Source organism: Xiphophorus couchianus, chromosome 2 (genome assembly GCF_001444195.1).
Source record: "Xiphophorus couchianus chromosome 2, X_couchianus-1.0, whole genome shotgun sequence".
NCBI classification, from domain to species: domain Eukaryota; kingdom Metazoa; phylum Chordata; class Actinopteri; order Cyprinodontiformes; family Poeciliidae; genus Xiphophorus; species Xiphophorus couchianus.
Window position 1 is genome coordinate 32,323,679 of NC_040229.1, and position 27,848 is coordinate 32,351,526.

Sequence of the window (27,848 nt, forward strand, 5' to 3'; positions counted from 1 at the left end):
CCTAGCAGAACGGGGGGGGTACCGGATGAAGAAGATGCTCATTTTCTTACAATTTAAAGAGAAAACGTGCGAAAATGGCGCGTGTTGTGAAAGAAACCACCAGGATATAGTGGATAAAAATAAAGGAGTTAAGATGGAGGGCGGGTTCGCTTCGTTGTTCGGGGGGTAGAAGGTGCGGAGGTCCCCTCGAGATGATGCCACCGCTTGGGGCGGCGAGCTGGAGAGAAATATAGCGCTGAAGTCAGATGAACCCACAAACCGGTCGGACCGAAGCGAGTGATGATGTCTTCCCCGTGCATGTCTTCTCACAACTTCATCCCCTGAAACGGATCCTGTCGGGAAAATTCTGCTGTTACGCTCAGGTGAGATGAGGCGTTTCGAAATAGCTTCTCCAGCGTGTAGGAGGCAGGTTGCTGAGGACAAAGGCATCTGAGGACGAGGGTGTGTGTGTGTGTGTGTGTGTGTGTGTGTGTGTGTGTGTGTGTGTGTGTGTGTGTGTGTGTGAGGCTGAGAGGTACCAGTGCAGCAGGATGGAGCTGAAGGCCGGGGAATGATGAAACATCTCACATGGATGTCAAGAAGCGCGCGCAGCTCTAATTTATGCCAATTCGGAACAAATTGTGCCGGAGTGGATTCAAAATAGCATCACAATGACTTATATTTATATTGCTATTAATTAAAAAAAAATATTTTTTTTTTCTGACCGCATTTCTTTGCTGTTAGGTTAAAAAAGAAGAAGAAATTGGACGTTTTTTATTTAAATTTGTCTTCTTCGTGTGTTGAATTCTTACCTTAAACCCTATTTGTTTGCTTAGCTAGCTTTTTGTTTTACATCCTGGTTCTGTTATTTAATAAATCATCCCCGCACCCATTTTTTTGGGCTGCTTTAGATCGCCTGCTCCTTTTTGCTCCTCATTCAACAGCTAATCTGAAAGCGCTAATCTAAGCAGTATTTAATCCTGCGGTAGGTCGGCGGGAAGCGTGCTCTCCTCAGGAGGACCCCCCACACACACCCCACCCTCCATGACATTTTATTTAGAAGAAGCTTGAAACGGGTGGAAATAAACGGACGTGTATTAATGAGCAGAAGTGGCGGCATTTTCTCCAGCTGGACCGGAGCAGACAGGGAGGCTGCGCACCTTGCCCGCGCGTGGATGACTGCGTGGCCGGGGCTGCACACACCCTGGACGGCTCTCTTAGTCTGCAATGGTCGTAAATTACGGTCGTTCGGAGAAATGGGGAAAAGTGGAGAGAAAAATCGGAGCAAAATAAGAACATTGAAGGGGTTTCCTTCACCATCTGTCGGGGAGCGGCGGAAAAATAGTTTTGGGTTTGGATGCAGCTTCGCCTCCTCAAATATTCAGGAGGCTGAAAACGTGAGAGCTCCACCTGTCCCAGTCCGATTCGCTCCCAGGCCTTGAGTTTCTCAGAACAGCGACTAAAAGAACAACATGATCCCCATTCATTGATGCCTATGCCAGCCATGTGATTCCCATGTGAGGGCATAAGGCTGCATCCTTTATAGCTCACTGTCTTAGATTAATGCTTCACAGTTATGATCATCTTGATTTAAAAAAAAGAAAAAGATTTTCTAACACGCAGTATGACTTAATTTATTTTTATATAAACAGAAAAGCTACAATTATTGATATTGCTGCTAAATTAATACTGTTTATTACACTTCAAGTAATGTTTTCTATTGCATTAAGGTTTTGATACATAGGCTTGAGAATTATAAAATTAATTTAAGTTGTGCTTTTACGTGCCTACTGGGCCATATCATATCTATTAGCCATTTTATTTATTTATTTCTATTGAGTAGCATAAGTATAACAAACTTCTAATTAGCTTAGTTTTTACTGTAGTCAGGCTGTTTGCATAGGTGCAGTCAGCTACCTTGACATGCAGCATTAGCTTAATAAAAGAGATGGTTAGCACTCTTTTCCCTTAAGCACTTTATCTTTAGTGATCTTATGATGAAATCTGAATTTATGTTTGTTTTTTTTCTAATGCACACTGGGTCAAAATTCTACATACAGGCTCAAACATTCACATGGATTCTAGTACTTATCTAGATGTCCCACAGCAAGTTGCAGCCACTGCTTGGCTACATTTTTGTAGGCACCAGCTTGCTTCTGATAGAATTTTAACTGGAAACTTTTACAAATTCTTCTTATCAGAAATAGTTGCTTTTTTTTTTACACTTACCCGGATTTTAAACATAGACAAAATTTTCAATACAGTTGAGGTCAGAGCTCAGAGGTTATCCAGGCGCTTCATGTTAGCTTGCTTTATCCATTCTAAAAACAGTTTTGATCTGTGTTTATTGGAACACAATAAGCAATAAAGCGTAGAACAAAGGGCTGGTTTTTACCAGGCTTATAAAAATAGACTTGACTTGGTGGATCTTGCAATGTTCTTGAACATCCTGACCAAGAATTCTTTTAATTAGAGGTTACAATTTGAGATTTGTGTCAGACAACCAACCAATGGTCAAAGTATAGACGCCTAAGGAATGAGTGTTGTAGTTTCACTGTTATATACTGCTCATACTGTTTCTCTTTCTGCTCCACAGACATTTGGTGATAATGAAGAAATAAAGCACTTACTAACCACTCAACCTTTACAGACTTTTTGAATCCCCCCTGGGTCGTTGAACGCCCACCCTCCCCTTGAGTTCTTTACAAGGTGACTCTCACTGGCTGCAGGCACCACTTTTAAAATCCACCGCCAAGACTTTAAAAAAAAACAACAACAAAAAAGACGTTCCACCCTCCCCGCCCGTGTTTGCTTTATCAAATGCCCAAAAACAGCAAGGCCGTCAAGAGAGAGCTTGACGACGATGTCACGGAGTCTGTCAGGGACCTGCTTTCCAATGAGGACGCCTGTGACGATTCTTTCAAGAAGAGCTCGCTGATTGTCGACAGCCCCGAAGGCGAAGGCAAGGAGTGCGATGTGGAGGAAGGGGCCTCGGACGGCGAGGAGGAGGAGCGCCCGGCCTGGAACAGCAAGCTCCAGTACATCCTGGCCCAGGTTGGCTTCTCTGTAGGCCTGGGCAACGTGTGGCGGTTCCCCTACCTGTGTCAGAAGAACGGAGGCGGTGAGTTACTCTCAGCAGGCCTCTTGTACAGTTTTACTGTGGGCAGTTATAGCTTCCTCCCACTCAGACTGAACAGCAATAATAGAAACACATTAAAAACTTAACTGGGAGGTAATATTTGTTCACAGCTGGAAAATATTTGAAAATAAGTTTATTAAATCAAACCTTGACAGTGTGATGGCGCCTGACTGTGCACCGTTGTTTTTTCTCACATTTATCTGTCTCTTAGCTATACTTTAATGTTGACTCAGGCTCACTACCCACTTCTACACATTCAAACCTTGCATTAGATAACAGGAGGTATGACTGTGCATCCTTAAAAAAGTATTAAATTCATGTATCTAAAATTAAGGCCATAAAATGTCTTGCTTTACATAAAAGTAGTTTGGCATTAAATATGTTGTTCACGGGTCTTAATTTTTTTAAATCTTTAATTTAATCTTTTACATTCTCGCGTGCAAACATCTATGGCGTTTTGTGACTCTAGCCGGTTGAGTCGATTGCTAACTAGTTGCTAGTATACCCTTGCTAGCTAGCTAGCAAGCTATTTGCACGGCAGGACTATTTAATGTTGTATATTATTTGTAGTGTTTTTTTTTTCTTTTTCATTACTTTTCTGTCAGGCAAAAGTTTGAGTCGCATGCAGTCATGTGTTGAGTTTTATGATTTGAGGTGGTTGAGGCTATCGCTAACTAGTTGCTAATATACCTTTGCTAGCTAGCCAGAAAGCGATTTGCTTGCTCCCCAGAAATGGTCACCATATTACTGGCACTAATCCAGCAGAGCAGCATTTGGTGGACATGAAAGCTGAAGTTGAGTGGATTTTAAAGCACTTGTCTTACAAGAAGTGTCTTTAAAAAAAAAAAAAGTCTTAAAAAGTCTTAAATTACAGTTGGTGAAACCTGCACAATCCCTGGATAAAATGTTCCTAATTCGTTGCATCTTCTCTATCATCCCTGCACGCCTCCCTGTCTGAGATTTACCAAAATAAAAGTATTGTTTTATTATTTCCTATCAATCCTTTATTTATACAGGAAAATCCCTTGAGACTCATTGTCTCATTTACAAGAGACTTGTTACATCATCAGCAAATGTATGTGACATGAAATGTTTGCGCTTGCTTTGAAAAGGCCAAAGTCACTTCAGCTGACTTCATGCACACATCAAGCATGTGTGGCTTTAGAAATAGAAGGTTCTCTGTTGGAAAATCATCTTTGATTAGAAAATAATGGTGTTGAACTGAAGCCACACGTCTCCACCAAAATCCAGCTGGGGAATATAATGATGAGTAAGTATAATGTAAGTCAGACAACAGATTAGCTAAATTAGACACTTAAAGGTGTTATTTGGGACCAGTGGTAAGTCGGTGATTAGTGCCTGTTTTACAGAATGACTGAGGTTAAAGGTTCAACCATGACACCTTATTGTTGGTTTTCTAGCTTGTTGCTCGCAGATGTGTTGATTTTTATGGTCGGGCAGTGCTTTTGTAAAACAGCAGTAGTGAATGGAAGCAGCTGAAAGTATCAATTTTCATCAGATGATCAGTTTGTGTTTTTACTCAAACTCATTTACAAGACAAAACCTGTTATTGTTAGGCCTGTCACAATTACACATTTTGATGGACAATACATTTTCCCAGTAGTTATTGCAATAAACAACAATATTGACTATTTTCAAGTAACATAATGGTAATGGCATAATAATGCAAACTCTCAAAGATCGACAATATTGAAATTGTAACAAACATTTAACACTGGAACTGGAAGACATTTTAAATATCCAAAATAAATAAACAAAACAACAAATAGAATGTATACCAAAGTCTCTGTAAACATTTGCCCTTTGAAAAAGGGAATAGTGGAAACCAATGCTCCAGACTGAAGCTTTTTTATTATCTGGTCTTTGGTATAAAGAGATAGAGACACAAGAAAAACAAACATGCAAATGGAAACGATCAAGTTTGTTTTCATTTATGATGCGATTAATTGATTTATTGCTTATTTCGACAGGCTTAGTTTGAACTCAGAACAGTATTATTGCTATCGAAACCTTATTCTGATGACAGTCTGTCATATCTTACAACAACATGTTTTTCCCTAGTCACTTGAAGCTAATGTGAAATATATGAATTGTCATTCATGTGGCTCAAACACTGACGAGAAACAAGTTGATTTTGCAACTAATTTTCACAGGTAAAATCATGCAATGGACTCTATTTGTGGGGGGGGACCCAATAAGGCAATAAGCTGCTTTACCTTAGACATTATTGATCAGTAGTTTCTGTGTGTGTCAACTCTGTCGAATAAACTGTTGTGTTCTCGTCCCATGAGCTTGGGTTGCTCCTTCCCTTGAAGCAAAAAATCAAATTATTTTATAACCCTTATTACGGTGCGACTGTTTTTGGTGGGGTAGGAGACTGGTTTTGATGGGTGACAGGAAGTCCACCCTGTTCACTTTGATCAATCTCAGTCACACATGTCCTCTGTGTGTTTCCTGCACAGAGGACATGTGGGGAGAGTAAGTGTGCTCCCTCAAATCGTTTCCATATTCCCATCAGAACTGCCTTTTTTGTTGCGTAAATAAAAACAAATTCATGTTTTGTTTTCAACAACAGGCATTCTGTGGTTCTAGTCAACACATGACCATGAAAGGTCAAGCCTATTTGTTTCAGAAAGATGTATGTTGAAATTAGCACTTAGCTACGACTATGAGTTTAGTTTAGGCTAATAGTGATTTATTTGTGTATATTTATTTTGTACATAGCTACATACCTACATACAGAAAGTAGGTATGTTCAACCCTAATATTTGCTCCATTAAACTGAAAAATTGTGTTTTCATTCATTTTAACATTTTTATTTGGTTAGCTGGCATTACTGAAGAAAGGGGCAACCTAATATTTGAATTCCAAATTTCTAAGGCATTTAAATACCCGCAAGTCATCAACAGCCTTTTTTCTGTCTGGTTTTCACACCAAATGTTACAAAATGTTCCCACAAACTACAAACAGCGCAAGAGGCTGTCAGACTCAGCTGGAGCTTAAGAGAAATAAACCAAGAACAAACATGTTCACCTCATAGCAGCTTGTGTTTTTATTTCTGTGTGCTAGCCTTCTGTGAGAGGTACACTTCTGATTTTGTTTTATTAAATGTATTCCAACTCCAAGCCCATGAAAAGATCATGCATCTCTTTCGTAATAACACTGTACTTGCTCTGTGTTTGCAATCAGTGTTGCACAATGTGGTTCAGTATTAAAATTCATCTCTGGCTGAGGAAGGGTACTACTGAATATCTACTATATCTTTTCAAGATACAGCAGATGAGTCCATATTATTAACCACTGGTCTGTCCCGACAAGACAGTCTGCTTACTTTTTAACCAATACGTGTCACATGACCTCCTGAGAACCAACATGCCGTCTGTGAACTCGTTTGGAAATCAGCTGTGTTTGTCTAACAGTAGCCACACAGGAACGCGGTGGTATCAGGAACACGTTAGGCGTTCTGAGGATGCTCTGGTGATAACACCCTACACGTATGTGTCCTAGAAAGGTGGGAACGAGCTGCAGGCGCTTCCCACCCGGAGATTATACAAAGCTGTCGCCTGATTCATGAAAGCTGATTAAAAGCAACTGAGACGGACGGGTTTGTCTGGGAGGAGACCATCTCTTAATCTGGGTGTGTTATTGTTGAGAAATGACGAATTGTCTTTCCACACCAAGAGAACAACAGTTACCAATATAGTCGAATAAGATTCCTGTTACACTCTAGACGTAGTCATATGAAAAAGAAAACTTCTCACACATTTGAACATATAGGAATTTGCTATTGAGTTCAACAATGCAGTAAATTTCAATATAAAAAAAATAAGAACAAATTATTATTTTTTGCTGTAGAATAAAATAAAAAAGGTATTAGGATATTCCTACATTTATTACTTTTAAAAATGGCGGTTTGGGTCACTAACCCGAAAACTAGGGCTCCATTTTATATATATATATATATATACTGTATATATACAGTATATACAGTATATATATATATATATATACTGTATATACTGTATATATACAGTATATATAGTACAGACCAAAAGTTTGGACACACCTTCTAATTTCAATGGGTTTTCTTTATTTTCATGACTATTTATAAGGCAAGAAATCCCGCTTATTAACCAGACAGGGCAGGTTGACCTATGAAGTGAAAACCATTTCAGGTGACGACCTCTTGAAGCTCATCAAGAAAATGCAGAGTGTGTGCAAAGCAGTAATCACAGCAAAAGGTTGCTACTTTGAAGAAACTAGAATATAAGGGGTATTTTCAGTTGTTTTACACTTTTTTGTTTAGTGCATATTTCCACATGTGTTATTCATAGTTTTGATGCCTTCAGTGTGAATCTACAATGTCAATAGTCATGAAAATAAAGGAAACTCATTGAATTAAAAGGTGTGTCCAAACTTTTGGTCTGTACTGTATATATATATATATATATATATATATATATATATATATATATATATATATATATATATATATAGATATGGTTTGACTAAAGCAAGTTTAATTTTGTTGTTTATTGACAGCTAAATCAAGTTTTTTTTATGCATAATAGACCAAATTAGACTTACATATATAAACATGAGGAGCTGAATATTTTATTTAGTTATGTAATTTTTTCACAACTATACACTGATGGAATGCAAAATCCATGAAGGTTTGTTTTGGTAACAAATGCACCAACAGCAAGACATAGCTTTGATCAAATAGGACAAAGCATTATTCTACTGAAAAGTTTAATATACCACATATTCTATCTATAAAACCTCAAAGTAATCAATAATAACTCTGGGACTTCCAGCGGTCATTAGGCCGGAGGCGGGGTAGATCCTGGACAGTTTCCCAAATGTTTTTAGTTCAGTTTCGGTGCATCTTTCTGCCTCTGCTTCTCTGCGTGTTTCTCTGTCATGTTTTCAGGCCTGCTTTAAACAACTCCTTGAACCCTGCTGTGTTCATCTATAATTTGATTATAATGGCAGATCTGGGGCTTGGTGCAGGTCCCTGTGAGAGTCCTTCTACTCCTATTTCACTCAGGACCTTAGTGAGTTGTTAACAATGTTTTAAGAGAGATTCTTTACCTCTGTCTCCCTGCCTTTGCAAGGGAATTGGAGGGTTAACACTTGGTTCAAAGGTTGAGGGTAGACTTAGAAAAAACCTCCATGGTATTGCTTTCTATTTACAGTCTAACCTTTAACAGATAGAGCAAAGAAAGAGGTTGTATATATACACTGCTCAAAAAAATAAAGGGAACACTCAAATAACACATTCTAGATCTGAATGAAAGAAATATTCTCATTGAATACTTTGTTCTGTACAAAGTTCCATTTGCACAACAGCAGGTGAAATTGATTGTCAATCAGTGTTGCTTCCTAAGTGGACAGTTTGATTTCACAGAAGTTTGATTTACTTGGAGTTATATTGTGTTGTTTAAGTGTTCCCTTTATTTTTTTGAGCAGTATATATATATATATATATATATATATATATATATATATATATATATACTAGCAAACGTATTCAAGCTAGCTTGCTAAGCTAAGATAGGAGCAACAGTTGAAACTTTAAGAGTAGATATATATATATATTAGTTCTTTAATAAAGTTTAGCAAAGAAAGTGATTGGACAGATATGATTTATGATTAATTTTTTATTTTTTGTATCCATTTAATCATGTTCTTACATATTGTGCAAATGTATGCAAGCTAGCTTGCTCCTATATTTGCAATATAGGAGCTAAGATAGGAGGGATATTTGGAACTTTAAGAGTAGACACATATTATATCTTTTCCTAGCTGTTCAATACTTTTTAGCCAAGAAAGTATTTCAATGTGAACAATAAACTAATTGTTCACATTTATTGTTTATTTATTTACAACACATGATTAAAGACACATTCAAAATTTGCTTTGAGGCTCAAGAATTGTAAAAGAATTTAAAAGGACTGGTGGTTTATTTCAGGAATGAAGTAAGAAAATTACGATCAAACCAATACACAGCCGTATAGACCGTTGACTTTGTTGGAAGCTGTTGAGTTTCTTTTTCGAGAACAATAGATACCAGACAGTTTCCCCTCCAAGAATCAGCTGTGTGTGAGCAAACCAGAATTAGCTGTTTTGATATTAAAAGCAGGTCGTACATAGCACATCCTTAAAACAACACATAGACGGGACACTCATGCTGATTTTCCTTTGTATTGCCACTCCCACCCAGGTCAAAACTGGGAGGGACAGCGGAAGTCAGGAAAAAAATTTCAATAAACGCCGGGCCACATGGAACAATAAGATCTGTTGAAAAGGACATAATATCACCAACCCACCAGAGTTCACATCTGTTGTTGTGGTTTGTCTGCAAGACATGACGGAGCGGCTGTGGCTCAGCAGGAGAGACGCTGAGTTTGATTCCAGGCCCCCAACCTGCAGGGCCCTGAAATCCAATCTGATTCTATCTGCAAATCGCTGTGTGAAAATGTGACTTTTAACACTTTGAGGGGTCAGTCAGACTAGAACAAGCTTACAAACCCAGCAGAATGTTTGATAGACAGCTGCAGCATACGGTGCTGAGAAAAAGTATTTGCCCCCGTACAAAATGGTGTCTCTAAATGTTTCAAATCATCAAACTAATTCCTGCCACAGCACAGCAATCAGATTTAAATCCAGACTTTGACTAGGTGAAATACTTCATTTAACAAGCTTATGATTCGATACAGTCCTTTGGGATTTTGTGCAAGAAAGCAAAATTCGTTTTACATTCTAAACTATGGCAATTTGTTCAGGACCCAAAGAGGTAAACCCACCACAGACCATCACACTACCACTTTGTTTGGCTGTAAGTAGCTCCATTTCCGTCATCCATAAAATTGTGTAAAATCTTAATGCCACCTTTGGCATTAAGATGTACGGCCCATATCAAAAACTGTCAATCGACATTTCGCTCATTTGCCTTTGTCCGTCCATAAAATATTTTCCCAAAAGACTTGGTGGTTATGAAGATGTTTTGTGGTAACTGTCAGATGATCCTTTCTGTTTCTCTGGTAGGTTGTGGTTTGGCTTTGGAGCTCTCAAGTAGATGCTTTTTCACTCTGTCTCATACGAGCACACCGACCTTAACAAGGGGTCATGAGGCCTGCAGTCCTTTGGATGTTGTTCTGAGTTGTTTTTTTGAACCTTTTGAATGAGTCATCAATGCACTCTTATGAGTAATCTTGGTAGACTGCACATCCCTGGAAAGGTTCGCCACCGTTCCGTCTTTTCTCCATAGCTTTCCTTGGGATTCGCTGGAGTCTCAGAGCCTCAGATATGGCTTTGTGAAACTTTCCAGAATGGAAATCGACGACTTTCTCATCTGGTCTCAAACTTCTGCATGTAAAGGCAAGACGTGTTTCGCCTACTTCATGTTGATCTTTGTTTTACATTAAAATTTGTTTAATGATCTGAAACATTTTGGTTTGGAAATAAGAAATCCTCAACTTTCCATGGCACTGTAACTCCAGTACAAAACCAGCAACAGTTTTCAAGACATTTTTGTCATTTCACACAGGACGTTTCACCCCAGGTAAAGGGAAGGAACCTCACCACATTATCTAGTTTCCCCTGATTTGAGAGGAAAAGAGACAATATCTGATCTAAAAACTCGTCGACTCCCTAAATCCATTTATAGTTGTGGTTGGCAATCTACACCTGCAAGAGCTCTGCCTTTACAGATGTGACTCTTTTTATCTTTCTTTACCACACCATTAAGGCCTGCTCTGATGTTGGTAAATCAGCCTCAACTCATAAACTTATAATGCAGTTGTAGTCTGGGTTAATGTAAGACTTCGGTGTCTTTTATAGCTTCCAGAATAGTTTGGCTGCACCACACATCACAAGGGAGATGAAAACCCACCAGATGTTTAGAAAGAGCAACGTGTGTCAGCCGTCCCATGTGCATTGTTGCTTCGAGGAAATGAAACCTGCCGATGTTATCTGATGTAATGGCTTCCTGCCCTTGCGTGTTGCTTCATGGAGTGTGCGGCGCGCTGTGTTTTGATTGGCAGGGGCGTACCTGGTGCCCTATCTGATCCTGCTCATCCTGATTGGCATCCCGCTGTTCTTCCTGGAGCTCGCCGTGGGCCAGCGTATCCGCAGGGGCAGCATCGGCGTGTGGAACTACATCAGCCCTCGGCTGGGGGGCATCGGCTTTGCCAGCTGTGTGGTGAGTCAGATGCCGTGAACCTTTCTGTTCCGCACTCACAAAGTGAAAGCTGACCAGAAACCTCCCGCCCATCCCCCTCCCAAAAAAAACCCCAACATTGATCCTTCTGATGCAACGCCACTGTAAGATGTCAAGTAGCATAAAACATTAAATGTCAAAGTACTACCAAGTAGTGCTAATTGTTTTTCTTAAAAACATTTTTACACAAGAAATTGATTCATACAAAATATCAATGTATTTCAGTTATTTAATCCTTGTATTGGAACAGAAAGAGGCTTGTTCTCTGCAAGAAACCTGTAAGTCTTTTTGAGAAAATAATACATTTTGTATTTAAAGGCCAACGTACAATCATTCATTTTAAGTAGGTAAGAAGGGTAACGCTTGACATTTAAATGAAAACTGTATAATATACAGTATAATACATTATTTCACTTTTTAATAACAGGAAAATAAATACTTCTGCTGCTAAAATAAACGACTATACCAGCTGTATTTTATATATTTTATCCTTAAAATGTATTTATTTTGATGTACGGATTTTAAAAAACCCCAGAAAGATTTAGTATAATTTATGAAGCACATTATACATTTGACCATTTATCTCTTTTTCTTGAAAGATTAATGACTTGTAGTTAGAAAACAGTGCTATGTTAATCAGGGTGATGGGTGGCGCTCCCTTTGCTTCTACAGTGTGATTGGCCTTTATGTTCCATGAGCTGAAATATTTCCAAACAACCAAGTCTCAAATAACATGACAGAAGATTTTAGTGGCTTTGAAATGGTAACTTTTTAAACCGTTGGTTAACCTCGATACCGGTAAGCAGATTATGCCTCATTTTTGTGTTTGCTTGCAGGTGTGCTTCTTTGTGGCTCTCTACTACAATGTCATCATCAGCTGGAGTCTGTTCTACTTCTCCCAGTCCTTCCAGCAGCCGCTGCCGTGGCACGAATGTCCGCTTGTCAAGAACAAGACCAGTACATGTGAGACACCAGCAACATGTCACATTTGGTTTTGTTTTTTTTCTCTCTCTTAAAATAGATAACTAATGTCTTAAATAACTTTCTGGAATATCTTCTGTTTGGGTCCACAGTGTTGGGCGATGTGATGAAAATGTTTTATTACAATATTTTTTAAACAGTAAAAAAAATTATGATCATGGCATTATCCTGGTTTTTTACAAGCATCGCTCTGAAAGAATGAATACATATTTAAAAAGTATAATATGCAAAGGAGTTTTTACAATTTTGCCAGTTTTTGTCCAGCACAGATGATATTAATGTTTCAAACTAATTTGTCTTTCGAAAAACAATCGGCTTTAACTTCAGTTTCATTTTTGCTTGATTGAAAATTTGGTATCACAGTTTTTTTTTGTTCTCTAATTCATTACAGTTATCAATTTCATTTAGAAGTGTTAATATGTGGTTAGGGCTCTTATTGTGAATGTTGCTGTATTTACAATGTAAATAGAGGCATAACTGGTAGAGTTCAACAGATACATTTGACCACTCTTAAGGGCACAAGCACTAAGCAAAATATTTACTTACTTAGCATTAGTCTCCAGCTGCAGTTAGCAGCTAGCAGAGAGATCTGCACCTGTAGTTTGCACATAGTGAGGCAATAAAAAAACAAAACAAATTTCTTGCACTGCTGTAAAGTCTAAAGTTCAGCTGCATTCAACACTTTGGTCCTTTCTGGTTTAAACATGGCTGCCTGTCTCTCACAGCCTTCTGCTCACGAAGGATTTATGTTCTTACCTGGAAATAATAGTCTCAAACGGTACATTAGGGTGTCAAGCTTAAAGCGCTCACCTTCATATGTGGGTCTCAATATTTCTTTAGTCTTTATCAGATGAAGTCACACGATGAAACAACAAGTTGGGGGAAGAGGGGAATAAGAGTAGATAAAATTAATGTCAGCAAAAATAGCAATTCCACACTCTTGATCCCAACACACATGCACTGCTCAGAAGAGCTTCAGTAGCAATGCACGTTTTAAAGGACTGATGGTGCCACAAAAAACTTTACATTTATTCATGTTTAGACCAAGTAAAACATTAGCATAAGACAGGAAACAGTGTGATACTAGCTGATTAATCTCCATTTGAGTCTCAAACAGCTACATCCAGCTTAGGTACAAGCAGAAGATGCAAACTTCATTCAGATTCATCCAAATATTCAATCAGGAATCTTCACTATGGGAGGTAACATAATTACAATATGTAGTTCACACATCTGTACCAATAATTAACACACCAAACTGTGTTACTGACCGTCCGTGCATCTTGCTGGGGTTTTTTTTTCCTTGCACGTCTCTTGGTGCAGAAATGACTCTTGCCGTTCTCTGAACCTGACTGTTGTTTGATTTGAACCACAGATGTGGTGCCAGAGTGTGAGAAGAGCTCGGCCACCACTTATTACTGGTACCGTGAGGCCCTGGACATCTCCAACAACATCTCTGAGGGCGGAGGACTCAACTGGAAGATGACAGTGTGCCTGCTGGCCGCCTGGTCCATGGTGTGCCTCGCCATGATCAAGGGAATCCAGTCTTCAGGGAAGGTGTGGAGACTTTCTATTACTTCCGAGTTAAATATAGACATTTAGTGGCACCTTTTTCTGAGTAGTAGAGAAAACGATGTGAGAATGGTGTCCAAGAGCAACCTAGTAGAGCAGAGAAAATGGGTTACTACAGCTGCCCTACAATCCTGCTAATTTGGCTCAGTTAACTTCTCAGTCTGAAAGTGCTAATACAAAAAGTCTTCTTTTGCATCGTCAGTCTTCCCCGGTATAATTAGCTCACTTTAGCGCAATCTAAAGGGTCTAAAGTGACCGATTAGATGTGACTTCATAAATCTTTCTCGTGAAATATTTCTTAAACTGCTTATGATCTTTAAAGGACTTCTTGCTTCAGCTTAGTATAACAAAGCATCCGGAGGGATTAGCCCCACCAGCTAGAGGTTGCTCTCCTCACTCGTCATCTCCTCCGTACATCATGATTTTAATCGTTGCAAAGTTTCTCCAGTCATATGACCAGCATTAACCATGTTCCTCTGGGTTCAAAGTCAGGCCTGTGCTTCTGGCTTTAATCTTTTATGGATACATTTTGATGCGGGATGTTGATTAACTTTGAACCGCGAGAGTGCGAAGCTGGAATGAACACGGTTCGCTTAATGTCTTTGTCTTTAAAAGACGAGGTTCTGGTTGAAGGTTTTAAGCAAGTCGTTTGACTGAACTTGGTGACCTTTTTGAATGTTGCTGGTTGGTTGTTTTTTTTTTAAGGTTTTATTGGCTCTAGTGGCCTTTTTTTATAGTGAATTGACAGTAAAGTGGGTAATGAGAGAAGGGGGAAGACATGCAGCAAAGGTCACCAGGCCAGGAATCAAACCTGCGACTGCCGCGTTGAGGACCAAGGCCTCTTTATGTAGGTTTTGCTTAGAGCACCCTCTTCTAGGGTTTTTGCCTGGCTTCCACAGGAAACAGTATCAAAAGATAATATATGCAAAGCTGGGAAGCATCTCTGAAAGCTCTGTCAGAGAGTTTTGCGGGCAGAAGTCAGACTTCCCAAAGTGAACTGGACAGTATGCAACACACCAGAGACAGAGGACACGCTGCTAAAAGCTAAACGAGATTTCCTACTTTCCATCTGGACATAAGCTGTTGCTCGAATTTCCCCCTCTACATCTGACCTGAAGTGAGTCTCTTCAGAAGTGGAGTGGCTAAAACTTTCATTGCCATCAGAAACATAAAGTCTACATGGTCTCTGGGGTTCCATCTGGTTTAAAAAAAATCTCCACTTTGGAAAGCAATTTTAAAAAAAACGTCAGTCAGCTACATACAAAAGAACATAGAAATATCCCTTAGTGGCGAACTTTCAGGTGTAGGCAAAATGGAAATATGTCGATTCACATAAGGATAAGGGACAGTAGAATAATAATAAATCTGAACAAATCTACTCTGGATATTTTGTGACGCGGATTTTTTTTTTGTCTGTTCTTGAAAAGACAAGAACTGCGTTTTCACCGTCTTTGTGATTCCAACTCATGATCCTGTAATAATTCTGAGAGAGACGGAGGAAGTTCAAACCATCTCTTTCATCGATCATAATGGGCAAAGGTCATATCCCCTAGTCCAGCGTCTCTCTGCCCGGGTTTCTACCCACACGGCCGGATGGAAATGTGAAGAGGAACGACAAAAGCAAACGAGGTAGATTAGCTGTTTGCCTGTAAGCTTTATACTACTGTGGAATATCCTTGACACAGTTCAACTTTTCTCAATTACACCACTTCCGGGAGCTTATATTGGAAATTTAACGGAAGCAGAGTTGGGACAAACCAAACAGATGTGGACGAAAACCAACAAAACGGCTTTTTTTTTATATACTGAAATAACCTCTGAATATCCAGTCTACACTTGTTTTTAAGCAAATCCAAACTTTTTGATTGTATTTTAAAAAACAGTTTTTCCTAACCAAAACATATATCCACACCGCTGTGCATGGCGTTTTCTTCCAGAGAGTTTTCCTGATCCGGTTATCTTACAAACGATTCTGCTCTCTGTGCTGCAAAAGAATGGAAAGGCTCACACTTACCAAGCTTACACAAAAGCCTTGCCCAAAGAATCTCTGAGCCAAAAACAGTATTTCTGTACCATGTGTATGTGGGGGTGTGTGTGTGAGTGTGTGCGTGGGCATGAAAAGGGATCAGACCATTTGGTTACCATGGCAATGAGCGCCTTTTTGGCTTGGTTTGATTGCCAGGAGTTTGGCAAAAAAAAAAAAAAATGGCCTTGTGGTGGTGATGGTGGATTTTGCCTACAATGTGATGTACTGGAGAACATAATCTGTAACTTTATGGATTAGGACAGATTATTAGACACATTAGACTTTAAAGAATCACACACTTCCACAGTGAGTAATAAAAATGTTTACACGTCACCGTGGAAAATCGGTGTGTTTGTACCTGGGTGTGAAGATAACAGTGGGATTTTCCACAACCTGACCTTCTTGCAGGATGGAGCTGCATGTAATCTTGAAGCGTTCAGGTCTCTTCTTTACAAAACATAAAGTCGAAGACCTGAAGACTAAAACTGTTTGGCTTTAGGACGAGTCCGATCAAGGTTTTAGACAAAAGCTCAGCCCTGTGTGGGCTTTTCCCAGGGCTGAGCTTCATCATCTGTCTTCTCCAAAGAAAAGTGAAGACAACAAACAAAGAAATCTCTCAAATTGGACTTTTGACTTCATGTTGGTTCAAATTTTATTTTGAAACCGATTTTGCTCTCTTCAGTTGCTTGCTTTTGTGTTGCTTTGAATAATCTTGAGTAAGAAAGGAGGCATTACCAGTAGTCTTGCCCAAAGAACTGAAATAGGTCAGTATGAGTTTGCGCCAGACCTAAAGAGAACTCATTTGAGACATGGCACCGCCTCCTTCATAATTACATATGGACCACCAAGCAGCTGACATAATGTTTCCGATTCACCTAACCGTGCTTATGACTCAACCACAAACCACCTCAGAGAGTCTGCAGCCGCACCCTCACAGCCCGTCCTGTAAGTCCATGTGTCACCGGATGACTCAGGTCTTTTATCCGGCTCTCCGTCTTTGAGGCTCACCTTGTCCTATCAAACAAGCCCCTCGGCTAATGATGGGTTTTGCATGTGGGTCAACAACTAGTCATGGCCAAGAACCACAACAGAAAATGCCACAGACCTCAGAAATATTTGGATGCAAATCTCTCAATTACACACAAAAAAAGAAGCTACTATTGCCAACTTTCTCGATGATCCTACATCCAGCCCCAGAAACAAAATGATATGTACACTACTTTATCTGCCTTTCATGCTATCCTTTTGTTACTTTACAATACACAGTTTGATCAGCACAAACATCAAGTTGCCATACATATCATGGGACACAAATTATGAATCCTGGACATGGAGGTATTTTAACACACAGCTGCAATGAACCAAACCACAGACTCGGCGCACGTCTCATCTTTATGTTGCAAACTGCAGTCTTTAATAATCTCTCAATTTGCATGAACGTAAAGAAGCTTTGCCCGTCGGGGGATTGTGACAGTCAGGGAGGAAGTTCAAAACAACGTTTATTTTTAGAGTTTTTCCAAAGACTCATCGTTTATTCTGACATCTTTTTTTTCCTGAGAAGGACTAAACAGGACTTCTCTCCTCCTTGCAGGTGATGTACTTCAGCTCCTTGTTTCCCTACGTCGTCCTGATCTGCTTCCTGGTTCGGGCGCTGCAGCTGAAGGGCTCCATCGACGGGATTCGACACATGTTCACGCCCAAGGTAGAGCATCGACTGAAGCCACAATCCTCCGTCCAGGAACAGAGTCAGAGCTGATTGGTCCCTTATTCTACACAGATTTAGAAATAGTCTCTCTACTAATACCATTTATACTATTAATTGGCCAATATTCGCTCACACTCTTCGATATTATTATTTTTTTCTTCTTTTACACTTCCTTCACTTTACTCCCTGATCGTTTTCCCTGCATGAGCTCAAAGAGTACATCTTCACGTGATAGGCTGGCTCCTCGGGAGCGAGCAGCCAGTAGCACGGCAGGCCACAGGATCGTGTCACCATGGAAACAACAGCTACAAGGTCCTTATGCAACCAGCCAGCACCGAGACGGTGATTTTCAGCAGAGCACGTCTGTCTTTTGTGTCTGCTGCGTCTCGTCGCCCGACGTCTCCAAGAGCCGGCGGCGGTTTAGTGTTTGTCCTGCTCCGAGCTTACAGGGGCCGAGGGGAACGTATGGAAAAATAGGAGATGTTATGGAGAAGGTTTAGAGCCTGACAGGGTGGGATGGTAAATGTTGTGGAACAGATCATTGTATCGCTTGTCCTTTAAAGGGGGAAATTTCTCTGCCAGATTTGAGCTTCTGGATGCTTCACTTTAAAATACAGAGAAAAAAAAATCTTTACATTTATTCATGCTTTGATGTGCATGCATTAAATTGGTTTTTAATAAATAATTTTTAAAAAACCCATAAATCACACTATATTTACCAAATTATTGTAAGCTAATATCACTGGCGTTTATGGCGCTTTAAAACGAGAGCATTTAAAGAATATTTTAAATACATCAATTTCCTCGTATTCTTTGTCGATGTGTGAGATTTAATAATTATTTATTTGTTTATTTTGTTCATTTACAGTCTAAAATGAACATTTCATGTTAACATAAAATAAAGTTTTGAATGAAAGGGAGCGGTTTGAAGGAAAAAAATCTTATATGGTCTACCGTTTCTCTCAAAGTTCATTTATTATATTATAAGCATAAATCAATCGATCCATGTAAATGGCAAGTTGTGTATATAAAAATAACAAAAAAAACCCATTATACTTGTAATGATACATCTCTCTACTGAATCAACATACTTCTTTATACCTTGATAGAAAATATTTTATTTCCTTAAAAGTAAAAATAGATCCACTTTGTTTTTCTTCTTCTTTTTTTTATTATTCTTTCTGACCCTCTCAAATTATAAATGCCGTCTCTTTCTATAAATTTTTAGTTTTTTGTTTCGCAAGCACTAACAAGCGAACGTTATCTGCTCTGACCTCAGCTGGAGATCATGCTGGAGGCCAAGGTGTGGCGGGAGGCGGCCACGCAGGTCTTCTTCGCTCTGGGCCTCGGCTTCGGCGGCGTGATCGCCTTCTCCAGCTACAACAAGCGCGACAACAACTGCCACTTCGACGCCGTCCTGGTGTCCTTCATCAACTTCTTCACCTCCGTGCTGGCCACCCTGGTGGTGTTCGCCGTGCTGGGCTTCAAAGCCAACATCATGAACAGCAAATGTGTTGCTCTGTAAGTGAGAGCTGTCTGACAACAGACTGAGATCAGTTTAAAAAAAACCGGTGAAAATAGGCCCAATGACCGGGTCTTGATTTTTAGGTCCGACTGATTCTTGTTTTTTTTTTTTTATGCTCGATCTTCTATTGTTTTAGAAACACTAACAAGATTGTGGCGCTGCTGGGGAGCGACATTGACCAGAGCCTCATTCCCCACCACATCAACCTGACGCAGGTCAGTCAGGTCACTGCTGAAGACTACCATCAGATGATACAGATCATCAAGGGGGTGAAGGAGGATGAGTACCCCAAACTGGGGCTGGAGTCCTGCAGTATTGAAGATGAGCTCAATCAGGTACATGGAAAAAAACCCAAAAAACTCAAGTTTTGAGTTTTTTCCTCCTAATACGTGTAAACTGTTAAAATAAAGTTATGACTCTGTGGCTACCAGGCAGCTTTTTGATTATTTTACTAGGAGGATTCGCTCACTTGTAGCCTCAGTGACCAGGCTAGCTAACACTAGCCACCAGGCTAGCTAATATTAGCAACACAAGCCGATAAAGTAGTTCTCTCCATTGAAAGTTCCAGTTGAGCTAGTTGTCAGTTTGATCGTGCTTCGCCTAAAATAAGGTTTAAAAATACATGAAGGTAATTCAGTTATTAAATTAGCGTTTGGATTTTACTGTTCTCTATCATCTATTTATTGGCTAAGTTGTCATTTTCTCTCATAAACTCTTATTCACATAGTAACGGTTCTATCAACGGAATTTAACACGTCGATCAGAAAACATTTACAACTTGAAGTTGTTTTTTTTTCCTCAAATTTATTAACTTATTTCCCCGATACAAAGCACATTAATTAGCATTGCTGTAAATGCGCCAGAATTGGCCAATTGGCTATTTTTCCATTTGTTGTCAATGGAAAGTTGACCATACTGTTAACTGTTATTGTACAGTTAAAACCCCAGAGTAATGGTAAAAAAAAGTAAAAACAAACAAAAAACACAGACAGCTCAAAAGTGATAGTTGAAGTCTTTTAAAAATATTTTCAGGTAGTCAATATAGAATTTTGGTGAGGGAACGTCAACCCATCACAGTGTTCTTCATTTATACCGATTCTGTTTTTTAAGTGCATTAGTTTGCAGTAAAGAAGTTCTTCAGTGTAACTTCAAGGAGTGGAAAGCAGCAGAGAAAAGTTGAAAGTTTTACATGTTTGTTTAAATGACCAATGTATGCAGCCACTCAGCAGTCACTAGGAACTCAGGCTGCAGCTCTTTCTTTATGAAATATACAAATGTTTGCCTCTAAAAAAATTTACTGCCATTAACTAACGTCAAAACGAGCTGTGTTCCCATGATGCTCCATGCTATAAAAAAAATCCCTTATTCAGGTCAAAGTTCTGAAAAATCTGTGGCTATCACTACGCCTTATGTGTATTATATTGAATTTGGAAATGGGAATGAAAAGGAACCGACAACTTTTTTAGTCTGAAATCAAAGTTCAACAGGACGTTTCGATAGCCTACTGAACGGTCAGCTGAGCTTTCCTCTCAAACAGCAAATTCAATCTGCAGCCATCCTAGAACCAGATTTAGGAAGAAAAGAGATACTGCTGGTAACATCATTTTCCTTCCCTCCACCAGGCTGTCCAAGGCACAGGCCTGGCCTTCATCGCCTTCACGGAAGCCATGACCCACTTCCCGGCCTCGCCTTTCTGGTCCGTCATGTTCTTCCTCATGCTGATCAACCTGGGCCTCGGCAGCATGTTCGGCACCATCGAGGGCATCCTCACCCCGCTGATCGACACGTTCAAAGTCCGCAAGGAGTTCCTTACAGGTCAGAAGGAGTGGTCACCTAGCAACAAGCTCTTTGACCACAAATATTACCGCCGGCCGTAAGAAATGTTTTAGCTTTTAGACGCCAATATGATGAAGCTGAAGGAGAGATGCAGGGCATATGAGGTGAGATTGTCCCAGTTGATTTTGTCACTGCAAAACTGACAACATTTTTTGCAGTGACTGTGATGTTTTTAATTAAAGCAATATTACTGATTAAACTTTAAAAAATGATGTAGTTTTATGTTATTAAAGCTAAAGTTTAATCAGTAATACTTTTATAACAAATTTATGTCAGATCATGATTTCTTGGTTAATGTCAAGTTGTCATAACAAAGACATTTTGAATAATGTCAACTTTGTATTAAAGGTGTCATGATTTACCGAATAACACTTTATGACAACAGTCATAAATATTCATGAAGACTTACTCATGTTGATGACAGGTGTCATGACATGTTTATGACAGTGTCATCACAGAATTATTCACAACCCATCAAATAAAGTGTTACCAACATCACTATGTTCCAGCTGTCCTAGAATCCAACAGTAGAGTGAAGAGTCGCTTTAAATTTCAAATAACAACATTTCATGCAGAAATGTAAAACAGACCTGCCAAAGACCAAACCTCTTAAATCTCAAAGAATATTTTGAGTTTTAAATGTGCCCTATTAAGTCTCATTGAACAATTTAGGATAGCTCTATACAAAACATGGTCATTACATTTTATGTTCTACAAAATCATTCTTAAATGATGATGTTTTAGTCTACTTTGAGGTGTTTTAGGGCGTCTTGTCACTATAAATTCAAATGAGCTGCTGCTGGCCACGCCCCCAAACTCAGCATTTACACTCACACGTGAAAATGGCTGCAAACTGATGCGCAGTTATACAACTATACATCTTTGAAAAGCAGAAGTAGAGCCTCCAGCACAATCACTAAGAGTGCAACAAGTGGACTTTGGATGGTAGATGAACAACAAAACACTTGTCTTTTCCAGCAGCCATTGTGAAGCATATATAGCGGTTAAACCACCTGGCCAAATGTATTGGAGCTCCGCTTTAGTTGCTAGGCAACAGGAAGTGACGTTACTTTGCTGAAGGTTTTTGAAGTGACTCATTTTCCAGACACTAAAAACAGAATTAAATTATTGCCAAAAACCGGCTGGAGGTTGTTTGTTTTTTTTAAGCTTGCTGAAAAGTTTAAGCTTGCTTTTATGCTGAAAGTATAAAAATGTACAAAATGTGAATTTTGCATAATTCCTTTAACAGTAGAATCTGTCCCGGCTCTAAAAGTAGATAACCCAGACGGTATCATATAAAGGAAGAAAATGAAACTCATTTTCATTTTGGGCCATATCAAAAATCTGAATGCTTTTTAAAGGGACAGTTGTGCCAGAATGTATTAATAAAACCAGTTCAGCTGTCAAAATATCAATAAATAGGTGTTGGTTTCAGTTATTCGTTGTTTGTTTCATGACTTGTTTCTTAAAATGAAATCACACTGATCAGTCAGTCCAGGTTTTTGCGATGGTTTTTGTGAGGCTTGTTTTGTAATCAAAATTGCAGATTTTGTGGCACTAATTTAGAAATATTTGTAAGGAATTTTTAACATATTTATGCTAATGTATGTTGTTCTTGGAAAATATTGAAAACAATATTTTTTACAGTTAAAAATTAGAAAGAAATGTGGTAATCTGTTGCTTTTGTGTAAATTTTGAGTGAGTTCAGTGGATTTGTTGAAAAACTGGAGGGACTTATTGACGTAATCTGGAGTTCGGAGGGCCACGTAAAAAGCTACGGTGGGCCAGATTTGGCCCCCGGGCCTTTAGTTTGACACGTGGTATACAGCCTGCTGAGTCCCCGCCTCTGTGCTGCAGTGGGATGCTGCGTGTTGGCCTTCTCCATCGGCCTCCTGTTCGTTCAGCGCTCAGGGAACTACTTTGTGACCATGTTCGACGACTACTCCGCCACGCTGCCTCTGCTCATCGTCGTGGTGCTGGAGAACGTGGCCATCGCTTGGTTCTACGGGATCGACAAGTAAGCGTGTCAGCAGGCGGCACAAACAAGCCTTGCGGCCCGATTCTTTGCACTCGCCTTGTAAACGCGCCGATTTCTACCATGATTTCGGTGAAACAACAACAAACAAAACGCTCCTCCTGCTTCTCCCCAGATTCTTTGAAGACCTGAAGGACATGCTGGGCTTCACTCCGTACCGCTTCTACTACTACATGTGGAAGTACATCACGCCCATCCTGCTGCTGCTCCTGCTCTGCGCCAGCTTCATCCAGCTGACCATGATTCCTCCCAGCTACAGCGCCTGGATACAGGAGGAGGTAAGCGGAGGCCTCCGGCTTCTCCAGAGCAGACGTCCCCCCACCCCCACCGCTCTGTGACCCTGGAGCCGAATGAAAGCAGATTAAAGGGGGACCAGAGGGAAGCCGGGCGGTAGCACGAAAGTACAAAAAACACAAAACGTCTTGGAAACAAACGTGTTTCAGCCAAGAACAATAAACAGGATGTTTGGTCTGCTGTAGAAACACCAAAGCACCTGTGTGATTTTAGAACCAAGTGGAACAAAGACTAAACGAGTCAAAGGTCTAAACATAGTCTTCAGTTTTTTGAGGAAAGCATTTTGTTTTTTTTCCCCCCCACACGTTTTTTAGTCACAACACGGCCGCAAACTTCAATGTGTCGTGAAACAGTGTAAAGAAGTGCAGATTGGTCAAGGAAAGTAAAAAATAAATAATTTTCTACATTTTTTTTTATTTTGGAAATGAAAATCTTAAAATTGTTGTTTTTATATTTAGTTCCTTTTGGAAAATTTGCTGCGTCTTATTCACACTGTGTACATCCATTTTTAAGTCCTTGAACAGATTCTCAGTTGGATTCAAGTCTGGACTTTGACTATACCATTCAAACAAATGAATATGCTTGTATTTATAGCATGTCTTCTCTAGCAGGACTAGTTTGTTCCCTCTGTGTTCAGGAGGCTGTGCAGAGCAAATTGAAATTGAAACAAAAGTTTTATCCTCGGAATCCCTGAATTTATGTTCAGTTGTATATTATATATTTTGTTGTCAGTCCGATGTTAAATTGCTTAGAATATAGGTGTGATGCTAATTTGATCCACTAGGCACTTAAGGAATTAAACAAACTTTTCAATCTCAGAATGTTGCTTGTTTCATTGATGCTGCTTTTGCTCAAACAAGGCTTTGAAATTGAATCTTGATCAAGCACTGATTTTGCAGCATTACACTGCAAACCCAGTTCAAATGCACAGTCTCCTGAGCTCCAAGTCTCCCTTTTTGCTATTTTGTGTTGTTTTAATGGAATCCCAATAAAATACCTTGACGTCTGTGGTTGTATCGTCACCTTGTCACATCTCTCACCTCTGCCCCCTTCAGGCCGTAGAGAAGACCCTCCACTTCCCTCCTTGGGGCATCGCGGTTTGCATCTCTCTGGTGGTGATGGCCATGATGCCTGTACCCGTGGTCTTCTGCCTGCGCTACTTCAACATCATCGACGAGAACACCAGCGGCCTCTCCACCGTCGCCTACAAGAAGGGCCGCGTCATCAAGGAGAGCCCCCGGCCGGAGGACGACGACGACGCCAGCCTGATCCACGGCAAGACCCCCAGCGAGGCGCCCTCGCCGATGCCTGGGAAAAGCATCTACCGCAAGCAGAGCGGTGGCGGCGGCACAGAGGTGGACACGGCTCCCAACGGCCGCTACGGGATCGGTTACCTGATGGCGGGCATGCCAGATATGCCCGAGTCGGACTTGTAGACTGACTACGATAGTTAGCCCAGCCCCGGCCATTTCTCTCCTCCACCCTTCTGCGTGCGTTTAGTCACCCATTGTCATTGTTGTACATTGTTACTGCACTGTATATTCTTTGTAGATATAAGGTAGCTGCTCTGTTTGTCGTCTCTGAACCTTATGTGACTGTAAGCCTAAAAACAAACGGTTTTGGAAGAGAGATTATTCTCGTCCAACCTACTTGCTTGAATTCACCCCTGAACTCTGACCCTCTTCAGTTTTGGCCCCTTAGTGAACCTGTAGAGCTCACAGAGTCCTGAAGGTCTTTTTGGGGTTTAGGCTTGTTTGCAGCAATAACCCTGCTGTATGAAAAGGTTGTCTACATTTAGGTCCCTATATTAAAGCATTGAGGTTTGTCCCAGTGTATACACTATGGATGATGTAAAGATACAAGATGGAACGTGTTATTATTTCTGGCCAAAGTTCTCGTCAGCATTGTTAAAACAGTGAGAGGACGGCGCTAGTATTCCACTCCTATGATTGTCTGCGACTGAAGTGTGCCTAAGTCATTTATATTTGTTTATAGAATACATGGCTGAACATTTGAGGTATTCTGTAAATACAATATAAATATTATAAATATATTTATCCTGATAGTTTGGATATCAGAGCAGTGTTTTTAAGGTTCAGAGGTACTTAACTCTCATGTCTTTGTTTTTTTACTAATGTTCTGTCAGTGTTGATGAGGACTGCGTCCTCTTTGTAAATATTTTTTTCATGAAATGCTTAAATTGCGATGTCTCTTCCCCCCCTCCTCCAGTTCAAGAATAAAAGTGGAAAACAATCCATACTTTGACACTTATTTAATTTTTGGCTGTTTTATGTTTGGTTTTGATACGATGCCAGATGCATTTATTAGCACTTCAGTTTTTATTGCACTCGTATAATCCCTGTGATTAGTCAAGGGATTTTTTTTACAGTTCAGAACAGCACAAAGTCTTCTGCTGTAATTATTTTATTAATATTATACTAATTATAAAACCAGACTTAACAGTTCTGTAGAGTCAGCATTTCAAGTGAGAATATCCCCACTCCAAATCCAATATGGCTACCATTTGTAACTTGTTTAGCTGAAATATGTTGCAGACACGGTAATGTAAGCGAAAATATTGCTACAGTGTTTGACAGCTATAGTAGCCAAAGATTGCACAAAAGTAAGACTTGTGATATTTCATAATAGGAATACTCAACTAAACGTAATGTAGAAAAACTACTCCCCAAAATGCCACTTGGAAATGTAACTAGTTACTGTACATGTCACCTTTGGAATTTGAAAGGAAAAATATTTGTTTTTAGTTATTCTGGTGACCTAGAATTTCGGTTACCAAGTTCTAGGCAACTCTATTTCAGTCAGCTATCTAACAGCTAGTGGTCATCACTAGCTACCAATCTAACAACTAGAGGTTATCGCTTGCTAGCTATCTAACAGCTAGAGGTCATTGCTAGCTACCAATCTAACAACTAGAGGTCATCGCTTGCTAGCTATCTAACAGCTAGAGGTCATCGCTTGCAAGCTATCAGCTAGAGGTCATCACTAGCTAGCTGACAGTTAGAGGTCATCGCTAGTTAGCCATCCATCAACTGGAGGTCATCGCTACCAATCAACAGCTAGAGGTCATCGCTAGCTACCTATCAGCTAGAGGTCATCACTAGCTACCTATCTAACAACTAGAGGTCATCGCTTGCTAGCTATCTAACAGCTAGAGGTCATCGCTTGCTAGCTATCTAACAGCTAGAGGTCATCGCTAGTTAGCTATCTAACAACTAGAGGTCATCGCTAGTTAGCTATCTAACAACTAGTGGTCATCGCTAGCTAGCTAACAACTAGAGGTCATCGCTTGCTAGCTATCTAACATCTAGAGGTCATCGCTTGGTAGCTATCTAACAGCTAGAGGTCATCGCTAGCTAGTTGACAGCTAGAGGTCATCGCTAGCTAGCTATCTAACAACTAGAGGTCATCGCTAGCTAGCTATCTAACAACTAGAGGTCATCGCTAGCTAGTTGACAGCTAGAGGTCATCGTTTGCTAGCTATCTAACAGCTAGAGGTCATCACTAGCTACCAATCTAACAACTAGAGGTTATCGCTTGCTAGCTATCTAACAGCTAGAGGTCATTGCTAGCTACCAATCTAACAACTAGAGGTCATCGCTTGCTAGCTATCTAACAGCTAGAGGTCATCGCTTGCAAGCTATCAGCTAGAGGTCATCACTAGCTAGCTGACAGCTAGAGGTCATCGCTAGTTAGCCATCCATCAACTGGAGGTCATCGCTACCAATCAACAGCTAGAGGTCATCGCTTGCTAGCTATCTAACAGCTAGAGGTCATCGCTTGCTAGCTATCTAACAGCTAGAGGTCATCGCTAGTTAGCTATCTAACAACTAGTGGTCATCGCTAGCTAGCTAACAACTAGAGGTTATCGCTAGCTAGCTATCTAACAACTAGAGGTCATCGCTAGCTAGTTGACAGCTAGAGGTATTCGCTTGCTAGCTATCTAACAGCTAGAGGTCATCGCTTGCTAGCTATCTAACAACTAGAGGTCATCGCTTGCTAGCTATCTAACATCTAGAGGTCATCGCTTGCTAGCTATCTAACAGCTAGAGGTCATCGCTTGCTAGCTATCTAACAGCTAGAGGTCATCGCTAGCTAGCTAACAACTAGAGGTTATCGCTAGCTAGCTGTCTAACAACTAGAGGTCATCGCTAGCTAGCTGACAGCTAGAGGTCATCGCTTGCTAGCTATCTAACAGCTAGAGGTCATCGCTAGCTAGCTAACAACTAGAGGTTATCGCTAGCTAGCTGTCTAACAACTAGAGGTCATCGCTAGCTAGCTGACAGCTAGAGGTCATCGCTAGCTAGATAACTAGATAAATATAAATGAGAATAATACAACCCACATGACATACCAAGTTGAAAAGCACCAAATGAAGATGATTTATCCTTGATTCAGACTCTTGACTTCAGTGGTAATTAAAACACAGCAATTAAAAAATTATTCAGTTTAAGGCTTTTTCCACATTTTACTTTGTGGACAGAACTGTACAC

General features: G+C 40.0%; 1 protein-coding gene across 1 annotated transcript; it reads left to right on the top strand.

Moving 5' to 3' along the window:
• Positions 1-231: 231 nt before the first annotated feature.
• Positions 232-25,608, top strand: slc6a15 (solute carrier family 6 member 15). The gene is made up of 12 exons (XM_028004432.1): positions 232-362; positions 2,576-3,100; positions 11,188-11,345; positions 12,200-12,326; positions 13,720-13,901; positions 17,534-17,644; positions 18,927-19,168; positions 19,309-19,507; positions 20,795-20,987; positions 22,866-23,025; positions 23,159-23,321; positions 24,393-25,608. The coding sequence occupies exons 2-12, from the start codon at positions 2,800-2,802 to the stop codon at positions 24,771-24,773; spliced, it is 2,217 nt and encodes a 738-aa protein (XP_027860233.1). The 5' UTR covers positions 232-362; positions 2,576-2,799; the 3' UTR covers positions 24,774-25,608.
• Positions 25,609-27,848: the final 2,240 nt, after the last annotated feature.

Excerpts from the sequence above, each read along its gene's own strand:
- slc6a15 (XM_028004432.1), top strand. The coding sequence starts at position 2,800 with ATGCCCAAAAACAGCAAGGCCGTCAAGAGAGAGCTTGACGACGATGTC. Across the intron at positions 13,902-17,533 it reads GAATCCAGTCTTCAGGGAAG|GTGATGTACTTCAGCTCCTT; the intron begins GTGTGGAGACTT and ends TCCTCCTTGCAG. Across the intron at positions 19,508-20,794 it reads TTGAAGATGAGCTCAATCAG|GCTGTCCAAGGCACAGGCCT; the intron begins GTACATGGAAAA and ends TCCCTCCACCAG.